This window comes from Leucoraja erinacea, chromosome 31 (assembly GCF_028641065.1).
Source record: "Leucoraja erinacea ecotype New England chromosome 31, Leri_hhj_1, whole genome shotgun sequence".
NCBI lineage: Eukaryota > Metazoa > Chordata > Chondrichthyes > Rajiformes > Rajidae > Leucoraja > Leucoraja erinaceus.
In genome coordinates this window covers 21,634,825-21,659,324 of record NC_073407.1, presented here as the reverse complement: position 1 = coordinate 21,659,324, position 24,500 = coordinate 21,634,825, and the positions used below count along the sequence as shown (strand labels likewise).

The following is a 24,500-nucleotide window of genomic DNA, read 5'->3' as shown; positions in this document are numbered from 1 at the left end:
ACCAGATGCTGGCTATCCATTATAGGTAATAATACAAAGCAAACTCTCCTCACCTGGGTTACATATTGACCTGGTGTTTAAGAAGGAACTGCAGATGCTGGAAAATCGAAGGTAGACAAAAGTGCTGGAGAAACTCAGCGGGTGCAGCAGCATCTATGGAGCCAAGGAAATAGGCAACGTTTCGGGCCGAATAGGAACCATTTCAGGAAATAGGCAACGTTTTCAGGCCAAATAGGAACCATTTCAGGAAATAGGCAACGTTTTCGGGCCAAATAGGAACCATTTCAGGAAATAGGCAACGTTTCAGGCCAAATAGGAACCATTTCAGGAAATAGGCAACGTTTTCAGGCCAAATAGGAACCATTTCAGGAAATAGGCAACGTTTCAGGCCAAATAGGAACCATTTCAGGAAATAGGCAACGTTTTCAGGCCAAATAGGAACCATTTCAGGAAATAGGCAACGTTTCGGGCCGAAACCCTTTCGGGTTTCGGCCCGAAACGTTGCCTATTTCCTTCGCTCCATCGATGCTGCTGCACCCGCTGAGTTTCTCCAGCATTTTTGCCTACCTTACATATTGGCCTGACCAGTGTGCAAGGTCCAGACCAGCATAAACACGAAGGGTTTTTTGAGAAAGCACATCCAACCCAACGCCATGCCCCCAAGCTGTAGAGTTGGTACAGTAGACCTCGGACTTCCTCTGCTCATCACTTGGAGCTGCTTCGGTGGACCAGCTGCTGACGTTTTACTCTTGTCCTTCTCCCCCTTTAGGGACCAGTTGGTTTCCCTGGTGACCCCGGCCCTCCTGGTGAAGCTGGATCTCCGGTAAGATGTTTGGTTACATTTCATTTTGGGGGAGAACTCCCATTTGGCAATGTGCTCTGCTTTAGAGGCTACATCAGCGTGGATGTTAAGCGTGGATTACTTTCAAACGATTACCAAAAACCCACTTAATATGGATTCCTGTTTCCTACCAGGGACAAGATGGACCTTCTGGAGACAAGGGAGAAGATGGCGAAACTGGACAGACCGTGAGTGTAAACGAGTCTGCAGTGGATGGTTGACCTCGATTTGACCTGGTTGACCTATCCTGGTTGACCTATCGTGGCTGATATATCTTCCCCTCTCAACCCCATTCTCCCCATAACTCCTGACACCCATACTAATCAATGACCTTGAGGTCGGGACAAGATACAAGATACAAGATACAAGATACATTTAATTGTCATTTGGACCCCTTGAGGTCCAAACGAAATGCCGTTTCTGCAGCCATACATTACAAACACATAGACCCAAGACACAACATAATTTACATAAACATCCATCACATCGCTGTGATGGAAGGCCAAATAAACTTATCTCTCCACTGCACTCTCCCCTCCCCCCCATGTCAGAGTCAAAGTCAAAGCCCCCGGCTAGCGATGGCGATTGTCCCGCAGCCATTAAAGCCACGCCGGGTGGTGCAAGGTCGCACACCGGGTCTTGGACCTAAAGTCTTTGATGTTTCCACCCTGGGAGGAAGGTTCTGACTGTCTACCCTCTCTGTGCTTTCTTTATCCAGGGTTCCCCTGGTCCGACGGGTGAGGCAGGACCACCTGGTCCTCCAGGCAAGAGGGTGAGTGTGACACAGTCCCTGCAACAAGTTCTGTAGACCTTCATTCAAGCTCTTGCTGTCGGCCCGACACAGAGTGCTGCACTGGCGGCAGGAGTCGTGGGCACTGGCTGGAGTGCGTTCATTCACACACCTACCATTTCATTGTGTTTCTCTCTGATATTTTTTTTAAGGGTCCCCATGGTCCTACAGGTCCTGAAGGAAGACAAGGAGAGAAAGGAGCCAAGGTAAGGAAAGCAGCGAGCCTGGAGCTCGGACGTACTGCCTTATTCCGTGGAAAGTTGGGGAATTCTGTCCAATTTAACCTGGTTCCTGCCTTATTGCCACTTCCCTCAAGGCCATCACTAACCACCTCCAGGTCCCATGTCAACTCCCTGGAACAGTGTTCCCACGGCCACACAATCCTTTGAGTTGTAAAAGGCAGTGGGCCGAGCAGCCTCTGTGGAGGGGAAAGCTTGATGTTGCAAGGGAGCCGTTGAAACATATAAGATTGTTAAGGGCTTGGACACACTAGAGGCAGGAAACATGTTCCCGATGTTGGGCGAGTCCAGAACCAGGGGCCACACAGTTTAAGAATAAGGAGCAAGCCATTTAGAACGGAGACGAGGAAACACTTTTTCTCACAGTGAGTGGTGAGTCTGTGGAATTCTCTGCCACAGAGGGCGGTGGAGGCCGGTTCTCTGGATGTTTTCAAGAGAGAGCTAGATAGGGCTCTTAAATATAGCGGAGTCAGGGGATATGGGGAGAAGGCAGGAACGGGGTTCTGATTGGGGATGATCAGCCATTATCACATTGAATAGCGGTGCCGGCTCGAAGGGCCGAATGGCCTACTCCTACACCTATTGTCTATTGTCTATTGACGATGTCTCTCCTTCTCTGCAGGGAGACTCTGGTGCTGAAGGTCCTCCTGGCAAGACAGGCCCAGTGGGGCCCCAGGGATCACCGGGGAAAACCGGCTCCGAGGGTCTGCGCGGAATTCCTGGTCCCGTCGTAAGTGAAGCACCCCAGGGCCAAACCTCGTGTCTCCTCACCTTCTTCGAGTTATTATTTCACAACTTGTCCTGTTTGATCCCTGGGATGGCGGGACTGTCATATGAGGAAAGATTGAAAAGACTAGGCTTGTATTCACTGGAGTTTAGAAGGATGAGGGGGAGGGATCTTATAGAAACATATAAAATTATAAAAGGACTGGACAAGCTAGATGCATGAAAAATGTTCCCAATGTTGGGCGAGTCCAGAACCTGGGGCCACACAGCCTTAGAATAAAGGGGAGGTCATTTAAGACTGAGGTGAGAAAAAAAAAATTCACCCAGAGAGTTGCGAATTTATGGAATTCCCTGCGACAGAGGGCAGTGGAGGCCAAATCACTGGATGGATTTGAGAGAGAGTTAGATAGAGCTCTAGGGGCTAGTGGAGTCAAGGGATATGGGGAGAAGGCAGGCAAGGGTTATTGATAGGGGACGATCAGCCATGATCACAATGAATGGCGGTGCTGGCTCGAAGGGCCGAATGGCCTCCTCCTGCATCTATGTTCTATGTTTCTATGTTTCTGTTGGTCTAACACACCCTTTCCTTCGTTACATTCAGGGCGAGCAAGGTTTCCCCGGCCCCCCAGGCCCAACAGGTCCACCTGGTCCGATGGTTAGTAACCGCACCGTCACTTATAACTTAGTTTCGCCAACAGAGAGGGAGCGGGATTGCAGCACTGACATTTCCTCCTGTTTTACAGGGTCCTCCCGGATTGCCAGGACTCAAGGGCGATCCCGGAACAAAAGGAGAGAAGGTGAGTTTACCAGAGGGAATCCAAACCTTATACTTCAACTGATGTTTGATCAACTGGTTGACCAAGTCATTGGGTATTTTTAAGGCAGCGATTGATAGATTCCTGATTAGTACGGTTGCCAGGGGTTACGGGGAGAAGGCAGGAGAATGGGGTTGAGAGGGAAAGATAGATCAGCTTGGAGTAGACTTGATGGGCCGAGTGGCCCAATTCTGCTCCTATCACTCGTGAACTGATGAACCTGTGTTATAATACCGTCTGCTCTCACTGGTGAACATCAGAACATCATCCTATCTCGAACTCCAGCGAGCTCACCCGACATTACAGAGAGAAAAAGGAGAATCACCGGAGGATCTCAGCGGGTCAGGCAGCATCTGTGAAGGGAAATGGACAGTTGACATTTTGAGTTCTTGGAGCAGATGCTTTGGCCCAACTTGTCCATGGTGAGCAAGATGCCCCACCTAAGCTGATCCGATTTAAGAGATATGTTCGAAAAACAGTGCGGAAACAGGCCCTTCGGCCCACCGAGTCCGGTCCGACCAGCGATCACCCCATACGCTAACACTACCCCACGCACTCGGGACGATTTACAATTCTGCCCAAGCCAATTAACCGACAAACTTGCACGTCTTATGAAGCGTGAGAGAAAAAAACAGAGGTCTCGGAGAAAACCCACACAGATGACAGGGGGAAAGTACAAACTCTGTACAGACAACATATACGTAGCCAGGATCGAGCCCAGGTCTGTAAGGCAGCAACTCCCCCACTGTGCCCATTGTACTTGCTCCCAGGAATCACAATGGATAATTAGAATGCACCTTCAGCATGAATAAACTGTACAAGGCTCCTCGAAGGAGCCGAATCGGTCTAAATTCTGATCCCAAGCATTATAAGGGACAGGTGGCAAAAGGCACTGGTAAGGAGGGGGGACGTGAGACAGGGATGGGACATTTTGGAAGGGGAATAGCAGAGTTTCGGGGCTTTTTTTTTTTTTTCCGGAAAGGTTTTTTAATTCGATTCTTAAACAAATGTACAATTTACAAGGGAAGGCGGAAAGCTCAAACAGTTTAGAAAACACTTAAACAAAATTCTCAAATTAAAATATGAACATTTTTATCTATAATATATTCAACCTCCTGCGGTGACCAGCGTTCACTGAAGGCCTCCAGTGTTCCCTCTCTAGGGACAAGCGGGCATGGACGTGGGCCCGGAAAAGGGGCAGACAGCCGACCACTGTGCGGCTCTCGACTGCCCGCTGCCTGGACCCGCGAATGGTCATCTTGGCCAGGCCCAGGAGCAGACGGACAGGGAGACTCCCTCCTCCCTCCTGACCCTCCCCCCTCTGTACCCACTGCCCATAAATTCATAGCGTTGGACTAAGATGAAGCCAAAACTTGAGGAGCAGCCGCTACAGATACTCGAACCTCTCACATAGAAACATAGAAACATAGAAATTAGGTGCAGGAGTAGAGGCCATTCGGCCCTTCGAGCCTGCACCGCCATTCAATATGATCATGGCTGATCATCCAACTCAGTATCCCGTACCTGCCTTCTCCCCATACCCCCTGATCCCCTTAGCCACAAGGGCCACATCTAACTCCCTCTTAAATATAGCCAATGAACTGTGGCCTCAACTACCCTCTGTGGCAGAGAGTTCCAGAGATTCACCACTCTCTGTGTGAAAAAAGTTCTTCTCATCTCGGTTTTAAAGGATTCCCCCCTTATCCTTAAGCTGTGACCCCTTGTCCTGGACTTCCCCAACATCGGGAACAATCTTCCTGCATCTAGCCTGTCCAACCCCTTAAGAATTTTGTAAGTTTCTATAAGATCCCCTCTCAATCTTCTAAATTCTAGAGAGTATAAACCAAGTCTATCCAGTCTTTCTTCATAAGACAGTCATCACACAGCACACTCACACAGCATGTACACATGGAACACAGTCGAGAGTTTCGGGCGTGGGAGTTGAAGGTACGACCAGCAGGCACCACAGATGATGGGCATGCATGAGCTGCTCCAGGTCTAGTATGTTGTGGACTGATCGATGACTGCGCATCTTGTGTTACAGGGTCACCCTGGCTTGATCGGTTTGATTGGACCACCAGGAGAACAGGGAGAGAAGGGTGACCGGGGTCTGCCTGGCCCCCAGGGAACTGGAGGTTCTAAAGGAGATTCGGTAAGTGTTGAGATGGCTCGTGGTGTTTCCTGACCACGACGTCAAGCTTGGATGGGTGTTCCCAATCGCCAAACGCTCTCACCTGAGTCTCCAGGTGAATGCATTCCAGTGGCCTCACCCAATGTCATCTCACCGTGGAGCTAGTGACAAGTTGCCCTTGTAGTTATGTTACTCGAACAATCTAAAGGCAAGAGGAAAATGAAATAGTTTAGTTTAGAGGTGGTTTAGAGATGCAGCATGGAAACAGGCCCTTCGGCCCACCAGATCCACTCTGACCACTGATCACCCATTCACACCAGTTCTATGTTAGACAATAGACAATAGACAATAGGTGCAGGAGTAGGCCATTTGGCCCTTCGAGCCAGCAGCACCATTCAATGTGATCATGGCTGATCATCCCCAATCAGTACCCCGTTCCTGCCTTCTCCCCATTTCCCCCGACTCCGCTATCTTTAAGAGCCCTATCTAGCTCTCTCTTGAAAGCATCCAGAGAACCTGCCTCCACCGCCCTCTGAGGCAGGGAATTCCACAGACGTGTTATCCCACTTTCTCATCCACCCCGTGCTCGCTGGGGGTGATTTACAGAGGGGTTAATTAGCCCCCACAACCCCCGCACCTCTTTGGGATGTGGGAGGAAACCGGAGCACTCGGTCACAGGAGGGAACGTGCAAACTCCACACAGACAGCTCCCGAGGTCAGGATTGAACCCGGGTCTCTGGCGTTGTAAGGCAGCAGCTCCCCCTGATGTGTATCATTGCCCCGCCCTCAATGTAGACTTACTCTCTGTGTCCAGTCGCCCCCTCAAGTACACAGTGGCGATCAGCACAACCAACCTGAGTGGTCCCTACAGGATTACCTGAGCCCAGACCACTTAGAACGGGCAGGTAGACAAAATTGCTGGAGAAACTCAGCGGGTGAGGCAGCATCTATGGAGCGAAGGAAATAGGCGGGTCGCCTATTTCCTTCGCTCCATAGATGCTGCCGCACCCGCTGAGTTTCTCCAGCAATTCTGTCTATCTTCGATTTTCCAGCATCTGCAGTTCCTTCTTCAACATGTATAAAGGGCAAGCTCTTTTTGAAGGTAGACCTAAAGTGCTGGAGAAACTCAGCGGGTGCAGCAGCATCTATGGAGCGAAGGAAATAGGCAACGTTTCGGGCCGAACCCCTCCCTCCGAATTTGAAGAAGTCCTTTCAAGAACTTGAGTGAACCAGTTGTGTTTTTTGCAACATTCCATTGAGTTTTGCCCAACTTTTATGTAAAACTTTTTTTTTTTTCAACTGAACGTTAATTGTCGAGTTCTTTTGCAGCGGCGTTCGACACATTGTCCCTGGATCGACAGTCTAGACTTTAACTGAACAAGACCACCACACTGCTGTGATCTGGTTCATTCTGCTTGGTGGTCATTCACCATCCATGCTTTTTGATCTCTTCCAGGGTGTCCATGGTCAGTCTGGTCCCATCGGCCCACCAGGACCTCCTGGGTTATCGGTAAGTATCAAAATAGCCATTAAATGAATCCCAGTGTTGATAAAACTACTTGCAGAACAGCTTTCCTCCAATGATTATATTCCCTCGATGTCAGGTTTCACGGAAGATTTGGCAATATGGCAATATTCGGTGTTTTACGGGTGGGAAATAAACGTTTCTGCTTTGCAAAAGACATCGTTTGGGAAAGGACACAGTGCTGGAGTAACTCAGCAGGTCAGGCAGCATCTGTGGAGAAACTCCTATCCAAATTCTCCAGCAATGCTCCCTGACCCTGCCGAGTTACTCCAGCGACTTTGCGTCCCTTTCCTGTATTAACCGGCATCCGCAGTTCTTTGTTTCTACGTTATTTGGAAAGCTAACGCTGGCACCTGAGTGAGTGATACTTTCTTATCACAAGCGACATGTCACTGTGTAATTCTTTGTGCTGCCTACCGTACCCAAAGTGTCGCCGCGTGTGGCATCTTGGACAATACAGCTCACCCCCTCCGTGATACATTGGTCAACCTGAGGAGCACCTTCAGCAACAGACTGGTTCCACCAAGATGCAGCACAGAACGCCACAGGAGATCCTTCTTCCCCGTGGCTATCAAACTGTACAACTCCCCCCTGTCCCCGATCTTTGAGCATCCCCAATCCTTTCCACTCGTCACTTCAATTTCACGTTTCATGTGTGTTGTGTTTTCTGACAGTTGGCAGATCAATTTCCCTCCTGCGATAAATAAGGTTCTATCGCATCGTATCGACAAAGTTGCAACATGTTCGATGTAGCACTCTTTGTATACACTCTTCTCGAGTGTTCCTTTTGCAAACTCTGCCCTGGGCATCAAACTCAACCCTGTCCAACCTCCTCTATCTCCAGTGTGCCGAGCCCAGCAGTAACTCGAATCCAAGGCATTCTCAGCATCATTGTCCATTTCACCGACAGGGGGTTTGCCATTGTAGATGTGAATTATAACCCATTCTTGGGCCTCACAGGAGTGTAGACCTGAGGGTGGTGGGGGGACTCCACTTGCTATTGATAGGATTTACCAGCCATCTTCACCCAACCAGGCTCTGCTCAAAATGGTGTATCCCAGGGATGGGGAGGGGGGAAACTGCCCCGAGAACCATGGAAGGTTCACACAGAGAGGGTGGGAGTGGGAGAGAGGGTGGGGAGGGAGAGAGAGAGGGTGGTGGGAGAGAGAGAGAGAGAGAGAGAGAGAGAGAGGGTGAGGGAGAGAGGGAGAGAGAGTGGGAGGGAGAGAGAGAGAGAGAGAGGGTGGGAGAGAGAGAGAGGGAGAGAGAGGGAGGGAGAGAGAGAGAGAGAGAGGGTGGGAGAGAGAGAGAGGGGGAGAGAGAGAGGGAGAGGGAGAGGGAGGGAGAGAGAGGGGGAGAGAGAGAGGGTGGGGAGAGAGAGAGAGAAAGAGGGAGAGAGAGAAAGGAAGAGAGGGTGCGAGAGAGAGAGATAGGAGAGGGGTGGTGAGGGAGAAGGAGATGGATGGAGAGACAAAATGGGAGAAAAGTAGAGAGAGAGAGAGAGAGAGAGAGAGAGAGAAAGAGAGGGGGGTGAAAAGAGAGTAGGGTCTCAACCCTAACCCGAAGCATCACCCATTCCTCTCCAGCCTGTCCCTCTGAGTCACTCTAGCATCCTGTGTCTATCTTTGAGAAAGAGAGGTGGCAGAGAGGAAGAGTGAGTTGGACAGAGATAAAGAGAGAGGTTTACAGTGAGAAAAAATAAAGGGAAAGAGGAAAAGGGTCTCAGAGGTGTGTTTAAAATTCATCCTAGAGTCAAGTACGTCACCAGCACTGGGCAGTCGTGGTCAGCCTCAGATAGTAGCCAAGGAGAAGGACGGATCTGGGCTGGGAAACTGAGTTTGTGGCCCAGGATTTAGACGGCAATTTCTGCTCTCCTAAGTGCACGTAAATACATTGTGACATTGAACAATGAGCAACTACCTTTGCAAGAACAGCTGCTGATTGAGTTTGAGTTTCAATTCTAGTGAATTGAATTCTCTGGGCATTGCATTCATTCTCTTGTAACCCTGTATTCAGCGTGTCGGAGGGTGAACTCAGCACTCAAATGCCCAGTGGGGTTACAAAACCTCGTAACAGAAAGCCACCCAAAGACTTCCCCGATTCGGGGCACATTGCAACCAATCAAATGACAAAACAAGAAGATTGACTCAAAGTGCTGGAGTAACTCAACGGGTCAGGCAGCAACTCTGGAGAAAGTGGATCAGGTGACGATTTGGGTTGGAACCCTTCTGCAGACTGAACAAGGATTCATTCTGAAGAAGGCATCTGACCCGAAACATCAGCTGTTCCTTTTCTCCAGAGATGCTGCCATGACCCGCTGAGTTACTACAGCACTTTGTGTCTATCTTTGGTGTAAACCAGCATCTGCCGTTCCTTCCTACAAATGACAAAACAAACCCAATTTTGGTTCTTTCAATCAAAAATACGATCTGTTGAATTATTGTTGAAGCAAATACCTTGTCCTTTATTGCAATAAGTGACTATCCGATGGAAGCAAGCTCCTGTAACAGCAGGTGGGTTGTGTGAACTCAGTCAATCGTCGATTTATCTCAGAGTTGCCATTTGAAATGTTTAATTGTCGACCTTAAGACTCTGTAGAGACCCGTTGACCAATGAAGAAACTAAGACTCCTTTCTTTTAACAGGGTCCCCCTGGTCCTAAAGGATCTAAAGGCTCCTCTGTAAGTATCTTTCTCATTATTATTTGCGGATGTAATGGTCATACTGCGTTGAAATGGGCGGTGTTCACTTACGCAACGTTTTCGGCGACTGCCGGCACCCGTCATAGGTCGCCGAAACTTTTCAACATGTTGAAAATTCAGCGGCGACCAGAAAGACGCTACGACTCTTTGGGTGACTAGGAGACGACTCACGACCGTACAGGCGACATGTCGCGGGGTGAAGCCTGTATGGTCGTGAGTAGTCGCCTATATAGAGTCGTACCTTGTTCTGGTCGCCGCTGGATTTTTAACGTTGACAATTTTCGGCGACCTGTAACGACCTATGGCGGGTTCAAGCAGTCGCCGAAAAAGTCGCGTAAGTGGGACAGGCCCTTTAGACTCGCCCTAAAGTACAAAATACACCACTTTTATTCACTGAATCACACTATATATCGCACTATATATGAAGATGATGGGTACTTATTTATTTCTTCACAGGGTCTTACTGGTCCCAAGGGTGAATTAGGAATTCAAGGACCACCCGGTCTACCTGTAAGTAAGCGATATATTCAGTGGAACGTATATAATGGTTATGTTTTGTTGCCTGGATCATCCAACGCACGGGTTGGTGCCCTTGTTGTTCAATGGAGGGTAAAGAGCAGGTTCATCTCAGATAGATTATAACATCCTCACCTGTACACTGTTATAAAGGCCAACATGCTATTCGCTTTCTTCACTACCTTCTCTACCTGCATGCTTAGACTGATGAACAAGGACCCCCAGATCCCGTTGTACTTCCCCTTTTCCCAACTTGACGCCATTTAGATAGCAATCCGCCTTCCTGTTTTTGCTACCAAAGTGGATAACTTCACATTTATCCGCATTAAACTTCATCTGCCATGCATCTGCCCGCTCCCCCAACCTGTCCAAGTCACCCTGCATTCTCATAGCATCCTCCTCACAGATCACACTCCCACCCAGCTTTGTGTCTTAACATTTATCTATGCGGTGTAAATGGCTCGATTGTAATCATGTGTTGTCTTTCCGCTGACTGGATGGCATGGAACAAAAGCTTTTCACTGTACCTCGGTATATGTGACAATATACTAAACTGAACTGGTGTTTCTCCCAACGTGGACCTTATCTGTGCTTCTCATCTGTGTTTCAGCCTTGGTTAAGAACAGGCAATTGCTGTGAATGTTTGGCAGACTCTGTGGTTTATGAATCTCTATATCGCTATCAAAGGCATTTCTGAACTATTGCCCATTCTGTTTTACTAAATGTAAATAATTGGATTCATCCCCAGGGTCCAACTGGCGAGGTTATTCAATCACTCCCGTTCCATTCGTCACGGAGAGCGAAGCGTTCCATAGATGCGAGCCAATTTTTAGAGGAAGGGAACCCGGAGAATTACATGGATTACGCTGATGGCATGGAGGAGATCTTTGGTTCCCTGAACTCGCTGAAGCTGGAGATAGAACAGATGAAGCATCCCATGGGCACTCAGAACAACCCTGCACGGACCTGCAAGGACCTGTATCTCTGCCACCCCGACTTCCCCGATGGTACGCCGAGAATGCGGGCTCTGATCTCTGCAGTGACACCAGCCTCACACCCATATATACAGCAATAATGAGGATAGCTTGCCTTGCCGGGCACTCCCTTACACAGCAACGGATCCTGGAGAGGATCAATGGGAGATCTTCATAGAGTGCAACAGGGTCAATGGAGATAGGCCCTTTCCTCAGAGAAAGGGAGTCGGTAATGTCAGCAACATAGAAGAGTACAACACAGGAACAGTCCCCTCGATCCACAAGGTCCACCACCAAGCATCAATCCAAGTTCTACTCATCTCCAGTGTAGGAAGGAATTGCAGATGCTGGTTTAAACCGAAGATAGACTCAAAAAGCTGGAGTCACTCAGCGGGTCAGGCAGCATCTCTGGAGAGAAGGAATGGGTGATGTTTTCGGGTGGAGACCCTGAAGAGTCTGAGTCTGAAGAAGGACCTCGACCCGAAACATCACCCACTCCTTCTCTCCAGAGATGCTGCCCGTCCCGCTGAGCTACTCCAGCATTTTGTGTCTACTGCTAACCCCTGCCTGCACGTGATATGTATCGCTCCATTCCCTGCATATCCATGTGCCTATCTAAAAAGCCTCCATCATATCTGCCTCCACCCACCAGCCCTGGAAGATCTTTCAGGGGTAATGGCAGGAGATATTTGTTGAACGGGAAGTGAGAATCTGTATCCCTCCCCTTTAAAAATTCTCTCGCAGCTGAATTCAAATGGAGACTTTAACTGAGACTGTTATCACACATGTAACAGGAGGATGAGGTTAGGCTAGATGCCAACCTCGATCCACTTTTATGGCTCACCTGACTTGACGAATAACTCATGATCCAATATTCTGATGATCCATGGTATCGTATAGAATTTGACATTGTATTTGGGAAGATGGACACAAAATGCTGGAGTAATTCAGCGGGTCAGGCAGCATCTCTGGAGAAAAGGAATAGGTGGCGTTTCGGGTCGAGACCCAAATGTATCTCGCCAGTCAGTCGACATAGGGGTCCGAGAATTCACTGGACGCCATGAGGTTTAACTGACCATTGCATAGGTCATGAGGCTTTGGAGTGGATTTTATTCAATGTGATACCATAGGCCATTGGACACTAGAGTTCAACAGGTCTCAACAGTATGAAGTACAACAGATCATGCATGAGATGGTGTGTGGTCAACAAATCATTTTACAGTGAGGTTCAACAGGACACTGGACAGAGTGAGATCAAACGTCATTAGATGGCAGTGAGGAGAATGGGGGCAAGTTAACAAGAGGCACGGTGCCTTACAGCGCCAGAGACCCGGGTTTGATCCTGACTACGGGTGCTGTCTGAACGGCGTCTGTACGTTCTCCCCGGGACCGAGTGGGTTTTCCCCAGGTGCTCTGGTTTCCTCCCACATCCCAAAGACATAGACGTCTGGAGGTTAATTGGCTTTGGTAAGAATAGTAAAATGTCAATAGACAATAGATGCAGCGGCAGGCCATTCGGCCCTTCGAGCCAGCACCGCCATTCAATGTGATCATGGCTGATCATCCCCAATCAGTACCCCGTTCCTGCCTTCTCCCCATATCCCCTGACTCCGCTATTTTTAAGAGCCCTATCTAGCTCTCTCTTGAAAGCATCCAGAGAACCTGCCTCCACCGCCCTCTGAGGCAGAGAATTCCTCAGAATGTCCATAGTGTGTAGGATGGCACTAGTGTACGTGGATCGCCAGTCGGGGCGGACAAAGGGCCTGTTTCCACACTGTATCTCTAAACTAAACTAGTAAAGAGGCAGGAGGTTACAGTTCCGCCCTTACACACAGCGGCGTAGTGAGTCCTCTCAACTGGATGTTTCTCTCTTCCCTCCCTGACAGGTGAATACTGGATCGACCCAAACCAGGGCTGCTCCAGAGACTCCTTCAAGGTCCTCTGTAACTTCATATCTGGAGGTGAAACCTGCGTCTACCCGGACAAGAAATCAGAAGGAGTAAGTCCCTGTCCTAATCTCTCGTCAATTTACAAAGAGGGCTTTGTTTAAGATGTTTAAGGAACTGCAAGATGCTGGAAAATCGTAGGGGAGACAAAAATGCTGGAGAAACTCAGCGGGTGAGGCAGCATCTATGGAGCGAAGGAAATAGGCAAAGTTTCGGGACGAAACGTTGCCTATTTCCTTCGCTCCATAGATGCTGCCTCACCCGCTGAGTTTCTCCAGCATTTTTGTCTACTTGCAAAGGACTTGACTGTGATTGCAATGTTTTTGATTCATATTGATGCAACCTTAGAAGAATTAAAATAACGTGATATACAGTGTAAATGCTCACTCTGTCTCCCCGGGGTAAGGGGAATCGAGAACCAGAGGAGAGAGGTTTAAGGTGAGAGGGGAAAGATTGAGTAGGCACCTGAGGGGCAACTTTTTCAGGGATTTACCCTGTATATCACATTATGTTAACTCGTGTTAATTACGAATTTATTAACAGACAGAGCATTTACCTTGTATATCACATTATTTTAACTCATAAGTTAACTTATAAGTAGATGCTCAGTCTTTTACCCAGAGTAGTTGAATCCAAAACCAGAGGACGTGGGTTCAAGATGAGGGAGGAACCTGCGGGTCACAGAAAGGGTGGTGGGTGTATGGAATGAGCTGCCAAAGGAGGTCGTTGAGGCAGGCGCTATCACAACACTTGGCGTTGGGTAGTTGGGCCAAAGGGCCTGTTTCCATGCTGTACGACTATTGACCCGAGCATAGATTTTGAACGGTTGCCCTGGCATGTCACGACTATCTCAAGCGACAGAACTTGTCCAAATTTTCATCTGTGTTCGAGTCAATGGAAACAAATTTCAGGCCGTTTCCTGATGACCAGAGAGTCTATTAAAAAAAAGTGTGATATTTGAACACACCATTTTAAAAATCGAACCTGTGAAATGAAATCCTTCAATTTAGGAATTTTCCCCAGGGTACAAAGCATGGACTGGAAATTCCATCGATCCTCAGGCCATTCAATAAATGCCATGTAACGTTCCCCATGCAGACCTCCACAATGACTGGTTAGAAAAGGGCCTGTCGCGCTTTCACGACCTAATTCACGACCTCTGTCGTGACTCATACTCGCAGCATGGTCTGCACGAGGTCGTGGGAGGTCATAGATAGGTCACCTAGCTTCCTGAGGGCAATTTGTTTTAGTTTGAATTTTAGAGGTACAACATGGAAACAGGCCCTTTGGCCCACCAAGGCCATGCTGAGCCAACTGAGTGTTGGGCCTTCAAACGGGAAACGGAATCCCAGCGGGAAAGCACAGTGTGGATATCAGATGGGGACTGGGCTTATCTCCCAACCTTCCACAGTGTGATAGCCAGCCAGCTGGTTGGAGTTTGCATGTTCCCCCCTGGGATTCTCTGGGTTTCAGCTCCAGTTTCCTCCCACGTCCCAAAGACCTGCGGGTTGGTCGATTCATTGGCTGCTGTGGTTTGCCTTGAGTGGGTGGGTGAGTGTGTGGGGAGTTGCCGGGAATGTGAGGGGAATGAAACGGGATTAGTGTCAATGGGGAATAGATGGTCATCGCGGACTCTCAAGGCTGAAGGGCCTGCTTCCCTGCTGTATCCCTCTGTGATTCTCCATCCCTGGCTAACTTGGGCTGAGGCCTGTGGATAGGAAGCTTGTGGATACTCCAGCGGGAGGCACTGCATGGACCTCAAACCCCAGGGACAGTCACTGAAAGGGCTGCAGTTGCCACAAACCTGCAACAAATGCCATCATCCCAGGGCCAGTGAGAAAGAATGCCCGAGGAGCCTCTTCCTCAGGGGCAGTGCTGGGGGCCGTTCCTCATAGCCCTGTCCCACTGTACGAGTTCATTCCAAGAGCTCTCCCGAGTTTAAAAAAAAATCAAACTCGTGATAAGACTGAACGTAGCGGGTACGTCGGAGCTCGGGGACGTCTCTTAGCGGCTTGTAACGCTAACGGCAGGTACTCGGGAAGACTCGCTAACGGCAGGTACTCGGGAAGACTCGCTAACGGCAGGTAAGCACGGGAAGACTCGTGAAGATTTTTCAACACGTTGAGAAATGTCCACGAGAGCCCCGAGTACCGACGAGTGGCCATTACTGTAAATCTCCGAGTTCGGATCAGGGCAAACTCGGGGAGAACTCCTGGAATGAACTCGTACCGTGGGACAGGGCTTTAAGAATGCATGGAGCCAGTTTACTCATTTAAGTTTACTTTAGAGAAACAGCGTGGAAACAGCCCCTTCGGACCACCAAGCCCACTCCGACCACACTAACACTATCGTACCCCAAATTGTAATAATACCAAGCCAGTTGACCTACAAACCTGTACGTCTTTGGAGTGTGGGAGGAAATGCATGATCTCGGAGAGAACCCACGCAGGTCACGGGGAGAACGTGCAAACTCCGTACAGACAGTCGGGATCGAACCCGGGTCCCTGGCGCTGTGAGGCAGCAACTCTACCGCTGCGCCACTGTGCCGCCCGTGTATGTGGGACCCATATCCCAGCGAGGGTCAGTGTGTGTGGGGCCGGTACCCCAGTGTGGGTCAGAGTGACAATGATTATGATGTCTGGGCCCTAAACAGCAGTAGCATCAGAGCTCAGTGACTGCGCCACTGATTACGATCTCCAGCGAGTTGCGTCGTTCTAGCGCTCGCCAATGGGTCCTCGGGCTGTTAGTTTCCACATTAACTTCTTTTCCTTTTTTCCTTTGCCATCTCGTCTCACATCAGGCAAGAGTCACTGCTTGGCCCAAGGAAATACCAGGCTCGTGGTTCAGTGAATTCAAGCGTGGTAAACTGGTAAGCGGGCACAGCCTCCTTTCTGTTCTGTAACCAGTCTCGTATTTTACAGAGCAAAATGGCTCGCTGGCCGAAAGAGCAACCTGGTGCATGGTATAGTCAGTACAAGCGAGGTGCCCTGGTAAGTGGTTAGACCACCCCCCCCCCCCCCCCACCCCCCTACTCCCCCCCCCCCCCCCCCCCCCCCCCCCCCCCCCCCCCGTACCTGCCTCAGGCTGGATCTCTCCCACCTGGCTGCTGGGTACTGTCAACCTTGCTTTGCTCATCTCAGTCACACTCACACTGTCCGTTATTTCTACCCCAGTGAGGGTCAGTGTGTGTGTGTGTGTGTGTGGGCCCCTACCCCAGTGAGGGTCAGTGTGTGTGTGTGAGTGTGTGTGTGTGTGGGACTGTGTGTGGACCCCAGCGAGGGTCAGTGTGTGTGTGTGTGTGTGTGTGGCCCCTGTGAGGTTCAGTGTGTGTGTGTGTGTCCTGTACCCCAGTGAGGGTCAGTGTGTGTGTGTGGCCCCTACCCCAATGAGGGTCAGTGTGTGTGTGTGGGACCTGTACCCCAGTGAGGGTCAGTGTGTGTGTGTGTGTGTGTGGGACCTGTACCTGTACCCCAGTGAGGGTCAGTGTGTGTCAGATCTGCCCCTTGGCTAAACAAAAGTAAACATAGATGCCGGACATAAAAAGGTGTAAAGAACAACCACCATTTGTTGGGGTGTAATGCTAAAATTGTACAAGGCATTGGTGAGGCCAATTCTGGAGTATGGTGTACAATTTTGGTCGCCTAATTATAGGAAGGATGTCAACAAAATAGAGAGAGTACAGAGGAGATTTACTAGAATGTTGCCTGGGTTTCAGCAACTAAGTTACAGAGAAAGGTTGAACAAGTTAGGGCTTTATTCTTTGGAGCGCAGAAGGTTAAGGAGGGACTTGATAGAGGTCTTTAAAATGATGAGAGGGATAGACAGAGTTGACGTGGATAAGCTTTTCCCACTGAGAGTAGGGAAGATTCAAACAAGGGGACATGACTTGAGAATTAAGGGACAGAAGTATAGGGGTAACATGAGGGGGAACTTCTTTACTCAGTGTGGTAGCTGTGTGGAATGATCTTCCAGTGAAGGTGGTGGAGGCAGGTTCGTTTTTATCATTTAAAAATAAATTGGATAGTTATATGGACGGGAAAGGTATGGAGGGTTATGGTCTGAGCGCAGGTATATGGGACTAGGGGAGAATACGTGTTCGGCACGGACTAGAAGGGTCGAGATGGCCTGTTTCCGTGCTGTAATTGTTATATGGTTATATCATTTGCTAGTGACGATGACACACAGTCTTGGCACCTCGTTGACAGCAGCCCTGATCTTCCTCTTCTATCCATGCCCTCCCTCCCCCCGACCCCAGTCTCTTCCTATCTCACTGTGCTGTGAAGAGTCACCTGCCCGGCTGCAGACTCTCCCACTCCCTATCCTCTGAGCTTTGGCAGTGAGTCTCAAGATCTTCACCCACTTGCGTCTGAGCTACCCATTTGCAGTGCAGGCTCTTGGTTGAGGAGAGGGATGGCTGGGTAGAGGGGTGGGGAAAGGTGTGGAAGATCCCCAGGGCTACTCCACTAAGAGGCCACTGGAGATCCCTTTGCACGGCGTACTAGAGCAGAAACGCTCCAAGTCTCTCCCATTATAGCTATGTGTACCCAGAAATGACTATACCCAGATTCTCCCGGGGAAGTATCAATATTGGGACCTTGGACGTGACGATTAGAGGCCACTGAAGCTCCTTCCCAGTGATCGTACCCCTCCAACCATTGTACCTGTAGGGCTGTCTGGCCCCAACGTCACAACCAAGGTTCTCTAGTTACCCTCGGCACTCCTTATTGAAGACCAGTGACATCTCGAAGACTAGCCATCATAGAAACATAGAAAATAGGTGCAGGAGTAGGCCATTCGGCCCTTCGAGCCTGCACCGCCATTCGATATGCTGATCATCCAACTCAGAATCCCATCCCTGCCTTCTCTCCATACCCCCTGATCCCTTTAGCCACAAGGGCCACATCTAACTCCCCCTTAAATATAGCCAATGAACGAACTGTGGCCTCAACTACCTTCTGTGGCAGAGAACATCACTGGAGCATGGTGTCCAGTTCACAACACTCTGCTTTAGAGAAGATGTCTTGTCCTTGGAGAGGCTTCAGAGGAGATTTATCAAAGGTACAGGTGATGGACTTTATTTATATGACGAGATCAGGGAAGAAGGGCTTGTCCTATTCTTCCATTGGTCTATGTGAAGAATAAAGGCATGAAGGTACACAAAAAAAACTGGAGAAACTCAGCGGGTGCAGCAGCATCTATGGAGCGAAGGAAATAGGCAACGTTTCGGGCCCGAATTGGAACCATTTCAGGAAATAGGCAACGTTTCGGGCCGAAACCCGGAAGGGTTTCGGCCCGAAACGTCGCCTATTCCCTTCGCTCCATAGATGCTGCTGCACCCGCTGAGTTTCTCCAGTTTTTTTTTGTGTACCTTCGATTTTCCAGCATCTGCAGTTCCCTCTTGAACAAAGGCCATTACGAGTCTGGTTTCTGAAGAAGGTCCCATCATCGGTACATTCCCTCCCGAGCAACGACCAGAGAGGGTAGAGCAATGGGCACTGGTCCTGACACCTGCCACATCTTCTCCCGCTTGCTGTGTTTGCGCCCCCACTCCTCCCCCACTCCCCCCCCACCCCCCCAGCCCTCCCACTTCCTGCATGTCTGTTCTTCCCCATGTTCAGTCTCATGAGTGTTGGAGGTGACCTGGAGGCAGCCACGGATCCTGGACCAGCGGTTGGTATATGTGTTCTGGTTTGAAATGGCCTTTTCCTGACACTCGCAGTCTGTCAGCATGAAGGACTCTGTGCCCGAACTTCCAGCTGGACCTGTGAGCCAGCACTGAGTACAGATCGCTCTATGTGTGTGTGTGGAGGGGAGGGGGAGACACAGGTGACCAACATAGGCTGGTGCCAGGAGTACAAGTAGATCTCAATACTGAACACAGTCCTGTTAGAAACATAGACAATAGGCGCAGGAGTAGGCCATTCGGCCCTTCGAGCCAGCACCACCACGCAATGTGATCATGGCTGATCATCCAAATTCAGTAGGTTACACAGAAAAGCTGGAGAAACTCAGCGGGTGCAGCAGCATCTATGGAGCGAAGGAAATAGGCAACGTTTCGGGCCGAAACCCTTCTTCAGACTGATCGGGGGTCATCGGGGGTCTCATACATCCAAATTCAGTACCCTGTTCCTGCTTTTTCCCCCATATCCCTTGATTCTGTTAGCCCTAAGAGCTATATCTAGCTCTCTCTTGAAAACATCCAGTGAATTGGCCATCGCTGGCCTCTGTGGCAGAGAATTTCACAGATTCACAACTCTCTGGGTGAAAAAGTTGTTCCTCATCTCAGTCCTAAATGGTCTACAACCTTATTGTTACACTGTCACCCCTGGTTCTGTTGCCAGGACTTGATGGTCTCAGCTATAGGTAGAAGTTGGGCAGGATAGGACTTTATTCCTTGGACCACAGGAGGGGTGATCTTGTTTTTGTTTTTTTTTAAATAGGTGCGGCCCTTCGAGCCTGCACCACCATTCAATATGATCATGGCTGATCTTATGAAGGTGGATAAGATCATGAGATCAGGATAATAGATCGGGTAGGTGCAAAGTCTCCTACCCAGAGTAGGGCAATCGGGAACCAGAGGACATGGGATTAAGGTGAGAGGGGAAATATTTGACAGGAATCTGAGGAATAACTTTATTACATGGAGGGTGGTGTGTATATGGAACGAGTTTCCAAAGGAGGTGGTTGGGGCAGGGACTGTAACAACATTTAATAGACATTTGTGACAGGTACATGGACAGGAAAGGTGTCGCGGGATATGGGCCAAACACGAGCAAGTGGGGAACAGTATAGATGGGGTACCTTGGTCAGCATGGCAAGTTGGGCTGAAGGGCCTGTTTCCGAGCTGTACGACTATGACAGAAAGTGTGCAGATGGTGACGTGGGCAGTGACGTGCGGCGCCCCAGGATTATGGGATGTACAAAATCTTCGCACGCCATGTAGGATGATTCAGTCGCCTGAAACAGCTGGGAAGAAACTGTCCCTGAATGTGGAGAATTAATGATTCAAAGGAGAATTGGATTGTTGCGGACAGGGGCAGCAGTGGGTAGGGACACATTGGACATGCACGGAAAGATGAGAATAGAGCGATCAGATAGGGACAGGTTTATCAAGGCCATTGGGATATCCCATACTCAGAAAAGGGTGGTTCCCCCCCCACCCCCTCCTCCCACTGATGATGAAAGCAAGCACAATGGCAGGCTTTTGCCAGCTGTATCCAAGGCCCACTCTGCTGCTGTTGTTTCTCTAACAGGACTTAGCAAAGGGCGAGGAAAACAGGTGTTTTGTTGGTTTTCAGTATCTATTAGATGGAGGACTTTGGCCAATTTCCAACTAGATCACCACATGGGCTCTAAATGGGTCACTTCATTCTCTGGCTGTGAGTGAAAGGCATGAAGTACGGTTTTTGGATCATCTCCCAACCTTGTAGTCTCTCTCTCGCTCTCTCTCTCTCTCTCTCTCTCTCCCCCTCCTCACTCCCTCTCTCTCCCGCGATCAGCTTTCCTACGCAGATTCCGAGGGTAACCCTATCGGGGTGGTGCAGATGACCTTCCTGCGGCTGCTGAGTGCTTCGGCCCATCAGAACCTCACCTACAACTGCCACCAAACCGTGGCCTGGTACGACTCGACCAGCGACAGCTACGACAAGGCCATTCGCTTCCTGGGCTCCAACGACGAGGAGATGTCATATGACAACAACCCCTATATCCAAGCCCTCGTGGACAAATGTGCGGTGAGTACCCTTCTACTTATTGCGTTTAGAGATACAGCGCGGAAACAGGCCCTTTGGCCCAACGAGTCCCTCATCGCCCGTCTGAACACGTACGCTAGCACCATCCCACACACACTAGGGACAATTTCATTATTTTTTTACCGAAGCCAATTAACCTACAAACCAGCACGTCTTTGGAGAGTGGGAGGTAATCAGAGCACCCGGAGAAAACCCACATGGTCTTACAGGGGGAACGCACAAACTCCGTACAGACAGCAGTCAGGATTGGACCCGGGTCACTGGCGCTGTAAAGGGCCTGTCCCACTTACATGCGATTGCATGCGTTTGGCGGAAGCGGAGTTCACACGAAGTTCGCGCTAAGTACGCTCGTGACATCATTTGCTTCATACTTACCAATCAGATGGGCAGGAGGCGGGCCGACTGAATTTGGGCGTCGGTCGGTGACGTCATCGCGCAACGACACGTGCTAGAAGTACGCCATCAAGACGCTGCGTGCCGACAGGCCGTTAGCGTGCGAAGATTTCGGACAATGTCAGTTTTTCAGAGCCCCGCGCGATATCGGGACCAGCCCCGCACAACTCCGCGCTTCTAAGTGGGACCGGCCTTGCGTGGCCATACGGTGCCCGTACGCCTCAAGCGACCACGTTTGGTTGCACCAAACGCATGCAAGTGGGACAGGCCCTTAAGGCAGCAGCTCTACCACTGAGCCACCATGCCACCTTCATGGTGAAGCCTAAATGCATCTGTAACCTGGAGAAGCTGCCGGCTCCAGATTAATCCCTGGCACAGACTGCAAATCTCCCAGTCTGCTTGTGGGTTAAGTTGGCAACAGCGACACTTGTGCCATTCTTAGTCCTGTTGCAGGCAGACCATAGTCTGATCAGCAGCTGGTCAGTAACAATGCACTGAAGGACACTAAGGTGCGGGGGTAACTCAACAGGTCAGGCAGCATCCCTGGAGAACATGGATAGGTGACGTTTCAGATCTGAAGAAGGGTCTCGACCCGAAAGTCTCCAGATGCCCCCAAACCATCTGAACATCCCAACCCGAAACGTTGCCTATCCATGTTCTCTACAAATGCTGCCAGACCCGCTGAGTTACTACAGCATTTTGTGTCCACATATTGGGACTTGCTTGAAACGCGTTTCAGTGGCGCAGCTGGTAGTGCCGCTACCTCACAGCGCCATAGACCCCGGTTCGATCCAGACCTCGGGTGTCTGTGTGGATTTTCCACGGCTGGCGTGGGCCTCCTCCGGGTGCTCCGGTTTCCTCCCACATCCCAAAGACGTGCGGGTTTCCGGGTGAATTGGCCCTCTGTAAATTGTCCCAAGTGTGTCGAGGGAGTGGATGAGAAAGTGGGATAACACGGAACTAGTGTGAAAGGGTGGGTGGGCTGGGCCTGCATACTTCCTTCCTTCCTTCCATCGAGGGGATTTATCACAGTCGCTGCCTCAAAAAGGCTGGCAGTATCATCAAAGACCCACACCATCCTGGCCACACACTCATCTCCCTGCTACCTTCAGGTAGAAGGTACAGGAGCCTGAAGACTGCAACATCCAGGTTCAGGAATAGCTACTTCCCCACAGCCATCAGGCTATTAAACCTGGCTCGGACAAAACTCTGATTATTGGTGGCCCATTATCTGCTATTTGCACTTTATGAACTTGCACCAACCAACCCGGCCTTTTCTTTCTGTTTGTCTTCACTGCAGGAGAAGAAGGCCTTTTCTTTCTGTTTGTCTTCACTGCAGGAGAAGAAGGGTTACCAGAAGACGATATTACAAATCAACACCCCTAAAGTTGAACAACTCCCGTTCATCGACATCATGTTCAATGACTTTGGAGAGTCAGGCCAGAAATTCGGCTTTGAAATTGGACCTGTCTGTTTCGTGGGATAAAAGGCACCGGATCTAAACTTTTACCGAAAACAAAAAAAAAATGTTTATATACAAACGCCCACCCACACACACACACACACGGACCACACGCAACGTACCAGAGGAAGAATGGAAGTGTCTGCAAAGCCAACAACACTTTAACCTCAATTGTGCAGGTTTCAAGACGTGCGACTTTCAGAGATTGCAGCGGGGATGGATTGATTTCAAGTGCCTGGAAACCAAGAGAGGAGATGTCATCTCACAGTGAACATCTCTCTCTGTAACCAACCCCTGGGTGGACCCGTTCACTCCTCCAGATTTGCACGGAGCCTCCCTCTCTCTCTCTCTCTCTCCCCCTCTCTCCCTCCCCACTAAATGGTCAGCCTCGGAAGGACGGAGTTGGAGCTGGTGCTTCAGGGGTTCGAATCCACCCCCATCCTCTTTACACCCAGCTCTGCCCTTCCCGACACTGGCCACCTGATCTCTACTTCCTTAGTGTTTTTAATCTTACTTCAGATTCAGTCTTTTTTTTTTAAACTCATCAAATAAATGCCTTGAATTGAACCCTTCTTTGGAAATGGTGCTGACATTTTTTTATATTTCTTTATGAGGAAAAAAACCAAATCAAAATGTTTTTTGTACGTTTGTAAGTAAATATTTTATTGTACAATATTTTTATTCTCCCCGCAGCTTCAAGCCTTGAAACCAATGCATGTGACTCTGTTAAAAATGTACAAGGTTCATTCTTAATTTTTACCTAATGTGCAAATATATATAAATATATAAAGATATAAAATGGTGTTATGTAGGATTAATAAACCTGCTACGCTGCAATATCAAAGCTCACGGCTCCATAACACATACTTGGTGCGTGGACATATCCACAGCTCACTGCTTGGTCCCCACATCCCAACTCACCTGGCTTGGCATGTTGTACCCTCTCTTTCTCATTCACTTCTCTCTCTCTCTCTCTCTCTCTCCCCCCCTCTCCCCCCTTCACTCTCCCCTCTTCTCTCTCTCCCTTCTCCCTCTCTCATCCTCATTCGCTTTCAACCTCTCCCCTCTCTCCTCCCCCTCTCCCCATCTCTCATTCAATTTGCATCTTTCCCACTCTCCCTCCCTCACTTTCCACTCCCTCTCTACCCTCTCTCCTCTCCCTCCCTCCTCTCCCCCCTCCTCCTCTCCCTCCCCTCTCTCCCCCCTCTCCCCTCTTATCTCTCCCTTCCCCCTCTTCTTCCTCTCTCATCCTCATTCACTTTCCTCTCCCCCTCCTCCCCTCGCCCCATCTCTAATTCCCTTTGCATCTTTCCCCACTCTCCCCTCCCCTCTCTCCTCCCCTCCCCTCCCCTCTCCCTCCTCTCCCCCTCTCCTCCTCCTCCCCCTCCTCCCCTCTCTCTCCCTCCTCCCCTCTCTCCCCCCCCCCCTCTCTCCCCCTCTCCTCTCCCTCCCTCCTCTCTCTCCCCCTCCTCCCCTCTCTCTCGTACTCTCTCTACCCGTCTCTCCGCACTCCCCCTCTCTCGCCTCCCTTTTTCTCAACTCGCTCTCTCCTCTCTTCCCTCTCCCTCTCCCTCTCCCCTCCCCTCTCCCCTCTCTCCCCTCTCTCTCTCCCCTCCTTCCCTCTCTTCCCCTCTCTCTCTCCCCTCTCTCTCTCCCTCTCTCCCTCTCTCTCTCTCTCCCCCCTCTCCCC

At 49.9% G+C, this 24,500-nt stretch overlaps 1 protein-coding gene across 2 annotated transcripts in view; it reads left to right on the top strand.

The window, feature by feature from the left end:
- col5a1 (procollagen, type V, alpha 1) overlaps positions 1-23,609 on the top strand; it is a 210,694-nt gene extending 187,085 nt beyond the window's left edge. Inside the window, exons 52-67 of one of the 2 annotated variants that reach the window (XM_055660305.1) lie at positions 770-823; positions 976-1,029; positions 1,560-1,613; positions 1,784-1,837; positions 2,493-2,600; positions 3,198-3,251; positions 3,340-3,393; positions 5,456-5,563; positions 6,999-7,052; positions 9,712-9,747; positions 10,225-10,278; positions 11,033-11,291; positions 13,145-13,257; positions 16,126-16,194; positions 20,704-20,937; positions 22,688-23,609. In XM_055660305.1, the coding sequence (XP_055516280.1) occupies positions 770-823; positions 976-1,029; positions 1,560-1,613; positions 1,784-1,837; positions 2,493-2,600; positions 3,198-3,251; positions 3,340-3,393; positions 5,456-5,563; positions 6,999-7,052; positions 9,712-9,747; positions 10,225-10,278; positions 11,033-11,291; positions 13,145-13,257; positions 16,126-16,194; positions 20,704-20,937; positions 22,688-22,834 (1,506 nt within the window). In that variant the 3' untranslated portion in view covers positions 22,835-23,609. Of the gene's footprint in view, positions 1-769; positions 824-975; positions 1,030-1,559; positions 1,614-1,783; positions 1,838-2,492; positions 2,601-3,197; positions 3,252-3,339; positions 3,394-5,455; positions 5,564-6,998; positions 7,053-9,711; positions 9,748-10,224; positions 10,279-11,032; positions 11,292-13,144; positions 13,258-16,004; positions 16,074-16,125; positions 16,195-20,703; positions 20,938-22,687 lie in introns of both variants that reach the window. The other variant, XM_055660304.1, reaches the window with a different exon arrangement.
- Positions 23,610-24,500: the final 891 nt, after the last annotated feature.